This window comes from Gadus chalcogrammus, chromosome 19 (assembly GCF_026213295.1).
Source record: "Gadus chalcogrammus isolate NIFS_2021 chromosome 19, NIFS_Gcha_1.0, whole genome shotgun sequence".
In the NCBI taxonomy this organism is placed as follows: Eukaryota; Metazoa; Chordata; class Actinopteri; order Gadiformes; family Gadidae; genus Gadus; species Gadus chalcogrammus.
In genome coordinates, this window is record NC_079430.1 from 3,059,332 (window position 1) to 3,068,838 (window position 9,507).

General features: G+C 44.5%; 1 protein-coding gene and 1 long non-coding RNA gene across 2 annotated transcripts; both read right to left on the bottom strand.

Annotated features, from left to right (window-relative positions):
• Positions 1–1,132: 1,132 nt before the first annotated feature.
• Positions 1,133–3,909, bottom strand: LOC130372641 (uncharacterized). The gene is made up of 3 exons (XR_008893387.1): positions 2,990–3,909; positions 1,785–2,574; positions 1,133–1,645 (listed from the first exon to the last, which is right to left on the bottom strand). It is a non-coding gene; the product is annotated as an uncharacterized LOC130372641 (long non-coding RNA).
• A 1,636-nt stretch (positions 3,910–5,545) lies between these two features.
• Positions 5,546–7,262, bottom strand: LOC130372640 (uncharacterized). Its single transcript, XM_056578763.1, has 4 exons — positions 7,020–7,262; positions 6,533–6,838; positions 6,280–6,360; positions 5,546–6,046 (listed from the first exon to the last, which is right to left on the bottom strand). Exons 1-4 carry the CDS (start codon positions 7,147–7,149, stop codon positions 5,814–5,816), a joined length of 750 nt encoding a protein of 249 aa, XP_056434738.1. The 5' UTR covers positions 7,150–7,262; the 3' UTR covers positions 5,546–5,813.
• Positions 7,263–9,507: the final 2,245 nt, after the last annotated feature.

Sequence of the window (9,507 nt, forward strand, 5' to 3'; positions counted from 1 at the left end):
TAGAGTATTGCAGTATATATTCATACAGTATTATAGAATATCTTTATTCAGAATATATATATTATAAAGTGAATGAATATGAGTTAGTGTTCATCTATACAGTTGACATTTATACAGTATTTCAATATATATTCTCATTTGAACAGGTGAACCCAGACTATGAGAGCACATTTGTGTTTGAAAATGACTTCCCCATAGAATATAAAAAACACACATAGAATATGACGCAACTTGTATTAACAATATCAACAATATAATAAAGACAACGGTAATAAGATTCAAGAAACGCTCAATTATTGGGTTGTACCATTGCGAAAAGGTCGCAATGTTTTATGAGATGAGTAGTTCCTTAAGGCGTTCACAAAATAAATGGACAGTCTTGTACCATTGTCTTTCCTTAATTTTTACAAAAAAAAAGCCCTGGATCAAACGTTTTATGACTAACTTGACGGTTGATTAGCTTGGTTCCTGGCTTAAAGCTCAATATATAATGATTTAACGAAAAGTCAACCGTGAAAATGAATGATAGTGAATTAGAACGGAAAAGTACATAATGGAAATGCATAGGCTACTGCATTAACAATAGCACAAACAAACACAGAGTGGTCATCACATCGCATCTGTGGGTTTTCCTACACCTATGTTCCAAAAGCAAGATTGTCGAGGTGCGTTTTGAGATTTTCTTTGAATAGCTCCACAGAGTCAGCTTCCCTGATCACCGGTGGCAGCGGGATTTTCACGCTGATACGTAGTACTTCCGCATTCGGTGTTCATTGTGCACTGTGACATCCGGTGAATCACTCATCACTCTGGCGAACTGATGATGGAGGACCGGCAGTTCACTTTCACGACATCCCTGGTAAATGTACCCAAAGTCACGTTTTCTGAAGTTCACAGACTTACCGAACAACACTCCATAACAGCCCGCTCCAAACTGGACAAGGGATTGTTTATTTTTCGAGAAATATATCGACTACGAATGCGAGTGTCTGCTAGCTAGCTTACGCTAGGTAGGTTGGTTTATGCTAACGTCGGTTTGGCGTCAGCTCAGTCTGGAGGGATGAAATGATAAGAGATGAAAGATAAGGTAGACTTGTACTTCTTTGGTACATATATGAATGTGTATCTTCAGCAGAAAGTGAAATGAATGTGAAATTAACTGAATGAATAAAGGAACTGAAAGAATAAAAGGATTTAATTCATTCCCTTTTTCTGAGTACATAATTTACTACATTATATATTAACATTATTTTGAATACTTTCAGGATGGACTGACTGGACTTTAAAATTGATTATAGATGAAAGACTTCTCATTCAATTACATACATGTCATTCAATATATACAATGTTTTAAGTGTACAAAATTACAGCTCCGGAAAAAATGAAGGGACCACTCCAAATGTTCAGTGCCTCTCGTTTTAATATTTATATATTATATTTAATATTTATAGGTACATGTTTGAGTAGAAACACTATTCAACAGAGATGTAGCCTTTTAAATCAAGTGGTCCCTGGAAGTTGGTCATCACACAGCAGACGGTCCACAGCTGATTGACTGGTATTCCTTGACTCTGCCTATTGCTCTTTCTACGAGGATTCGAAGTCGAGCGATTGCTTGTGTTTTCAGAGCATCCTCTTCAGTGAACTGCGCAGTGGTTAGAGATAAATTAATTAGTAATATTATTGTGAGTGCTTCAGTCCATCCTAAACATTTGTCTGCATATCTTAATAGTCACATTTGGGTCAAAGTTTTAATTTGAAATGTTCATTCCTTTCATGCCTACCCGTCATCTTGAAGGGTGGTATAATCAGCGTTGCCCCACGATCAGCTAGTGGCTTCTCGATGGTGAAACCCTTGTCTGCCATGCAGCCATCTCCTGGCTCCAGTAAATCCAGCAGTCCACTTCGTTCAGTCAGCTCTGGGTCGGAGATGGAGCCGGTGAAGAGACTTGACACAAAAGTCACAGCACTACAAGGGGCAATCCCAATCAAGGCCTTAAAGGTTGTTGTGTTCTTGTAAGATGATGTTCGGGTAATCATCGACTGCACCTCGGTGCAGTCGATGATTACCCGAACATTTGGACTGTACTGCACAAATTAGCTTGGCATGGTGTTCTTGACTTGCTGTTTACTCATCCAGATGGGGAGGGAGCCAAGGATCAGGTAACGGTAGTTGGCCCACGGTATAACAACATGGGAGACAGTGGACACACTGAACTGAAACATGTCAGCCAGCACCTTCTCTTGCAGGCCTGCAGCAACCCGGCAGCAGAAGAGAAAAATCTCAACCAGTTGCAGTCTACACGTTGGACTGGGAGAAATGGGTTCAAATGTTTGTTTCTTTTTCTGAGCTTTCGACCAATAAACCAACATGGAGGCAGATGGTTGAATAACCTCCCAGAAGTCACAAAAAACATCTCTTGACGTGAATCTGGTGTAAAAAAGGATGTCCGCGTCTGAGACACAGAATCTGTGAAAAGGCACTTGAACCACTTTCAGCTGTGACAGCTCTCATCAGCTCCTTGACTGTTTCTTCCAATTGCTGTACGTGTACAGCAGCAGCCTCCAGTGCACCTGTATGAGATGAGGAAAAAAAATTAAAACATCTAACCCAGATTTTGTGACTTGCATATTGGAAGCAGTTTGGACCTCTAAAGAAATTGCTCTTGTAGCTCAATATTGCTTTTAAATTTTGCTTTTTATAGCTCAATATTTACCTTTACAATTAATTAAGTAAGATATAAAATGCAACATTTGTACTTGTGATGAAGCTTTTCACATTGTGGTTTGGTCAAATGCTGGGACATTAATAAGACTAAACATTTTGTGCACAAGTTCTGAAAAGTTGACCGACCTCCTCGGTATAACCTACTAAGAGCCCATTCTGTGATTAAACCATAGGTAGTACATCCTGTCAGGTAGGTGGTTTAAGAACAGTATGGGGTAATAGTAAGCCAATATTTCAGAACACTAACAAACACTGACAAACCTGGTTTAGGAGCAGAACCGAAATCATGTTCTGTCATCACCACCGAAGCTGAGATCTCCGGGGATCGGCTCTTATTCACAGGGCAGCGGTTGCTCCAGAGGAAGGGATGGGTGAACGTCATGGCCTAAGCGAGTTGATGCTCTTTTATAAACAGACCCCCTTCTTGGCAGTCCCCAGTTGTTCCACTGGAAACGGGAGGGTACAGACCCGATTTTCAGTCGCTTGGTGTGACCCCGGTTGGTTGCTAGCTGTAGCGTTTGTAGTCGATTCACTAAAGTGCCGGCTACAAACAAACGTGCTACCTTGTTTTATTTTAAAGTTTGGCCCTTCATCCCGGCGAACCGCTTGAATCCACTTCTTCCTTAGACTCATTTCAGTCGGGAATCCATGAAAACTTAAGTAGGGTTGGTGTTGTTTGTTAGATGTACAAAGTGGAACAGAGCAGTGACATCTAGCCTTTGTTTCAGCCATGGTGGAAGTGCGCCGGAAGTGTTCATGCACAACGAAGACAAATCCCGCCACCGGAACCAGGAAGCGTGATAATCCCCTATTCCTAGGAAGAGGGCTCGATAGGCAAACGCTCTCTGTCCAGCCGATTTCTTTTTAACCCTCGGTAGTGAAAGAAGGCCAGCTCCCGACGCGTCATGAGCCCGCCCATTTTCTCCCGCTCCTTCTCTTTCCAAAGCTCCACAAACATGAAGGTCACTCACCACCGTCGCTGCGCTGTATGTGTTGTGGAAGTTGGAAGAGAGAATTAAACTCAAACGCCGTCGTGTTTGGGTGCATGAGATCATCCGTAGGCGCTCAGAGCTGGGTGAGTTTCACCACCTCCTGCAGGAACTCCGCCTGGATGACGGCCGGTTCCAGCGGTATTTGCGCTTGACTGTCGCCATGTTCGATGACCTGCTAGCCCGGGTTGGTGCCAGGATTCTCCCGTCAGGACACCAACTACAGGCGCTCCATGTCAGCGGCCGGGCGCCTGTCCATCTGTCTCCTGTAAGTTGCGGTTTCATAGGTTTCATATCAAAATCAGCACATTCTGTAGTCATATACAATCGGAAAGTGCATACATCTATTTCCAATGCGCCGTTTATATTTGAGTAGTGACACATTTATTCTAGTATCGTGCACTAGGCTCACCCGTGGCATAGGCCATTGTGACATGACAGGCAATATTCATCGAGTTAAATTCAACACACGGCAAACGAAAGCGTGCTGACATGACATGATGGTGATATGAGTTGCTTTCCCCATTGCACCTACCTGCTATTCATTTTTCCTGTCATTGCTCCACCCAGTCTTTCAACCTAAACGCAAATCTTCATACATGCATGTCACCAGAGTTTTATACAAACAAAATAAAGAAATGCATCATGGCTCAACATATTCATTCATATTATACTATGTGAGTAAATTCCACATTGACCTCCTTGTCAAGCTTTTGAAAGTAAAGTAAGCTGATGCAAATCCACTGTAAACACTAGTCAAGACATTTACCTGTGCAGTGAGATAATTGGCCTACAGATTTGGTATACAACTGATATTATCAATAAGGCTAAAATAAATTATTCATGGGTTGCAGATTCCTGGCTAGTGGTGATTCGTTTCGAACGATCGCCAACAGCTTTCGGGTCGGGGCCTCCACCGTGGCTTCCATCGTCTCGGATGTGGTCACGGCTATTTGGGACTGCCTGGTGGAGGAGTTCATGGCTGTGCCCACTGCAGAGGAGTGGAGAGTGGTTGCAGAGCGGTTCGAGGAGCGGCAGGTCAACTACAAGGGAACGTTTTCCATCGTTCTCTTGGCAGTTGTAGACGCAGACTACTGCTTCCGGGTCATCGATGTGGGGGGCTACGGGAGAACCAGTGATGGAGGAATTCTGGCCAACTCTGCGTTTGGTCAGGCCCTCCACGCTGGCGATCTCAAGCTCCCTGCTGACAGAGCACTGCCGGGGGCTGAGCACAGAGGACCCCTGCCTCATTTGTTTGTAGCGGACGAGGCCTTTCCGCTACGGACCAACCTCATGGGGGAGGTCATTCCCCGGACGCGTCCTCCCACCAGAGCGGCGCGTTTTTAACTAGCATCTGTCCCGGGCTCGGTTGGTGGTGGAGCGCATTTGGCATCCTCTCCTCTCAGTGGCGGATCTATCGGAGGGTCATAGGTCTTTCCGGAGCTGGCAGAGAGATGCATCAAGGCCACCTGTGTGCTCCACAATTTCCTCCACAGAACAGCACCACCAACAGCAGCAGTGAGGGAGTGCATCCCGGGTGGTGCGGAGGAGCCTCTGCCAAGGCTGGGGAAGGTGGCTGCAAACAACGCCGGGAGAGAGGCCATTCGGATCCGCGAGACCTTCACCTCCTACTTCTCTGAAGAAGGAGCCGTCTCGTGGCAGGACGACATCTAGTGCAGTGCACAAGCAACCCCAAAACGGCTCTTTTAAGAGCCACCCACACAAAACAAAAGGCAATTCCTTCATTATTAAATTGTTATTAAAATTGTTAAATTGTTATTAAAATTATTATATTAAGTAGCAAAATGTATGTGTATTTGTGTCCGTGCATGCTAGATCTTAAAATCATATATTGAGAGAAGTTATTAAAAATAGTTTATTTACAAAAACGACTAACAAAACAACATAGAACAATGTATTATAAATATAAAATAGAACACAAGAACATTAACATCTTCCTAAAAAAGCTGTTTGTGAGAAAGGATTTACCTCACCAACTACCTTTCTCACAAACAGCTTATTTTTTAGTGACAGCAGCCCAGTTCTTTCCCTGAAGAGATTGTCAACATCACTCTTGCTAATAAGCCGGAGCAGGATTAGACAGGTTCCAAATTAAGGCTGATTTGGGTGGCGTCAAATATGACTTTGTGAATTTGGAATTTCACATACTCCTTTGCGTCTGGTGGCAATCTCTTCAGGGAAGGAAGTAGGCCGTTAAAAAACTGTGCGTCTGCGCACAACTCTCCATCCCTCTGCAGGGCCTGGAGGATGGCCTCCTGCATCGGGATGCTCCCAAATGGTACCCCACTGGCTCTCTTCCTCTTCATCCCTGTATGAAATGTAAAACACCATCATTTGTAAGTTAGTGCAATATTACCTTCACAATTGAAAAGCTAAAACGTTATCAATACACCTGTATAACCTGCATGTGTGGTTGGTTGGAAGTGTCAATTATAGTAGTAATCCGTTAACAGTATTCATATCAGTTAAAGCTTAAACGGTTAGCCATAAACATAGTTGAACCCCTGAAATTAGAGCCATACAACTTTGTCCTGTACATACCGCTGCGTGGTCTTGGGGCAGGAGTAGCAGCAGCAGCAGCAGGAACATCGTCAGGGTCTGATTCATTCCCTGACAGCTGATCTGTTATTAAGAAAGAAGTCTTGTTTTTTTTTTTGGCTTGGAAGATATACGAGTGATCTATATTACAGCACATTAAAGATGGAGACAGAATCGTGCAGCACTATGAACCTTTTCTCAATACAGAATGTGGCCATAATGCAGAAGCTGTATACGCGTTTTCACTTCAACAAACCTGTATTGTGCGATGGCCCTGCTGCTGCTGCTACCTCATCACGCTCCTCATCTGCTTCTCCTTCCCCTGAAGTCTCTGCAGCCCAGTCATCCTCCATCTTTACCTCTATCTCTGCCCACCGAGGATGGTTGCTGCTGGTGTCCCTCGTTGTGACAAAGGGGTCGAGGAAGGACAGGAGCGCAAAGAACTTCCATTTCTTCACTGTCCTTGCCGCTGACCCGCTCTTTTTCCCCTCCTCTTTCTCACTCCTTTTCTCCCTGATGTATCTGTCCCTGAGGGACTTCCATTTCCTGCGACATACTTCCACTGACAAGAACATAATATACATATTAAGTTGTGTAGCCTGACAAGCGGGACAGTCTGTTGTTGTAGTATCACTTTATATTAGTGCTAACTGGTGCTACCGCTAACCGGCGCGAACTTGTATCATAGTAAACACAACCGATAACTGAAGCCAAGCAAAATACAAATGATTCACTCAACTTACCAGGAATCCCCGTCTCCTCGCCCACGACGAGCCACGCCTGCTGCTTTTTAATTCTGTCTCTGTAAAACACCAACGTGTTGTCGTACAGGACAGATTGACCATACACCGCCAAAATCAGTGCGTCTTCCATTTCTTCTTTGTTCTTTCTGCTTCTGTCTCCCAGTGACTTCGGGTCGCCCCTAACGCGACGCTTCAACGCGTGTAACGAGTCTACGCGCCTATAGAGTGGCAAAGTCACGCCTCTTCCGGTAGGGCTCATGGGACCTATGAGATCGAAAAATATGAATGGGTTTCAATGGAGAGAAAATAATTATTTTCTGGTCCCGTTCTTTATATGCCCTGGATTACACATATGTTGTTTGTGGATTTAAAGGATAATTTTTCATGCAAAGAGTTCGACCGTTTATTGTGCAATTGTTAAGATAAAGGCTGTAGAGAAAACACAACGAGAAAGACTACACGGCTCGTATGTGACGTCACGCTCCCTGCGACTGGCGTGGAGAATAATAATAATAATAATACATTTAATTTAGAGGCGCCTTTCAAGACACCCAAGGTCACCTTACAGAGAATATAGTCATCATACATTTTTTTAAAAAAACAAGACATTGTGGAAAATAAATAAATAAATAAACATAAGCAATAAGAAATAAATAAAACAAAAACAAGATAAAAACAAAACAAAAAAAAACTATCAAAACAGAGATAAGTTAGACGTTGTGTGCGAGTTTGAACAGGTGAGTTTTGAGTTGTGACTTGAAGGTTGTAATGGTGTCTGACTGTTTTATGTGTGGGGGGAGGGAGTTCCAGAGCCTGGGTGCTGAACAGCTGAATGATCGGGCACCCATTGTAGTGAGTCGTGATGTGGGGATACATAGTAGTCCAGCAGAGGTTTAGCGGAGGGAGCGGGAGGGAGTGTATTCTTGGAGGAGGTCGCAGAGATAACTGGGGGCTAGGTTGTGGAGAGCTTTGTAGGTGAGGAGTAGGGTTTTGTATTGGATACGGTAGTGTACTGGGAGCCAGTGAAGTTGAATGAGGACAGGGGTGATGTGGTCAGATGATTTGGTGCGGGTGATGATCCGGGCGGCTGAGTTCTGAATGATCTGCAGTCTGTTGATGAGTTTGGTGGGGAGTCCGGTGAGGAGGGCGTTGCAGTAGTCTATGCGTGATGTGACAAATGAGTGAACTAGGATTTCAGTGCTGGATTGGGTCAGTGATGGGCGGAGTCTGGCGATGTTGCGGAGGTGGAAGAATGCAGTCCGGGTGATGTTGTGAATATGGGGTGCGAATGAGAGGGTGTTGTCCAGGATGACGCCGAGGTTCTTGACTTTGGAGGAGAAGGGTACTGGGAATCCATCGATAATTATGAGTGGAGCTGGGGTGTGTTGTGATTTAGTGAGGGTGGATTTGGATCCGATGAGCAGGGCCTCGGTCTTGTTTCCATTGAGTTTGAGGAAGTTCCTGCTCAACCAGCTCCGGATCACTTCCAGGCACGTGATGAGGGAGGTGGGGGGGATGGCAGCGGTGGGTTTGGTGGAGATGTAGACCTGTGTGTCGTCAGCGTAGCAGTGAAAATGGACCCCATGGTGACGGAGGAGTGTGCCCAGCGGGAGGAGGTAAGTGGTGAAGAGGAGTGGACCCAAGACTGACCCCTGTGGGACACCCAGTGAGACACTTGAACACCCAGACTTGTGGTTGCTTAGTTGAACAAAGACCGAGAAGACCGACAATCTTCCCATCGGCATAACTGAAACTCTGCACGTGCCCAGATTTATAATGGTTTTCACCTCTTTCGATGCTTTTATCCTCCCCTTGGAAAAAGCGGTGAAGTGGGGCAGAGAGATCGCCATCTCTATGCCGAGTTCCAAGGGCGGGTGTGGTGACGTATATCATATGCGTTGAGAGCAGCGAAGAGCTGTAGTTCACAAAGCGGCCTCACATAAAACCTAAAATGATCAAACTTCTTCACGAACATTTTTAGTTTTCTTTGCATTAAAAATTATCATTTAAATCCACAAAGAACATATGTGTAATCCAGGGCATATAAAGACTGGGACCAGAAAATAATAATTTTCTCTCCATTGACACCCATTCATAATTTTCGATCTCATAGGTCCCATGAGCCCTACCGGAAGAGGCGTGACTTCGCCACTCTATAGGCGCGTAGACTCGTTACACGCGTTGAGTGACTTCGCCACTCTATACCAATGGTTACCTCTGCAAAAATGCCGATTTTCGACGCCCAAAACGCGGTTGGTGTGGCCGTAGCTTTATAGGTTAGCAGTAATACCTTAAAGGTTGGGTATGGAATTCGCTTTTTTGGCCATTTTTGCAAAATTACTTGAAATCCTTATCATAACCCACTTACAGCCACTGAGTTGGAAGTACTGACATGAAAATTAAACAAGTCAATCATCTGTGGAACGGGCAGGGCTCGAAAAACTCCAGCCAATGATTTCCAGAGCCACCGAGTTGCATTGGACAGTAA

What these genes read in the sequence shown, in the direction of transcription:
- LOC130372640 (XM_056578763.1), bottom strand. Translation starts at nt 7,149, where the DNA reads ATGGAAGACGCACTGATTTTGGCGGTGTATGGTCAATCTGTCCTGTAC. An exon ending in CGAGGAGACGGGGATTCCTG is followed by an intron (nt 6,839 to 7,019) that starts GTAAGTTGAGTG and finishes TGTTCTTGTCAG; the next exon opens with TGGAAGTATGTCGCAGGAAA. An exon ending in AGGGCCATCGCACAATACAG is followed by an intron (nt 6,361 to 6,532) that starts GTTTGTTGAAGT and finishes TCTTAATAACAG; the next exon opens with ATCAGCTGTCAGGGAATGAA.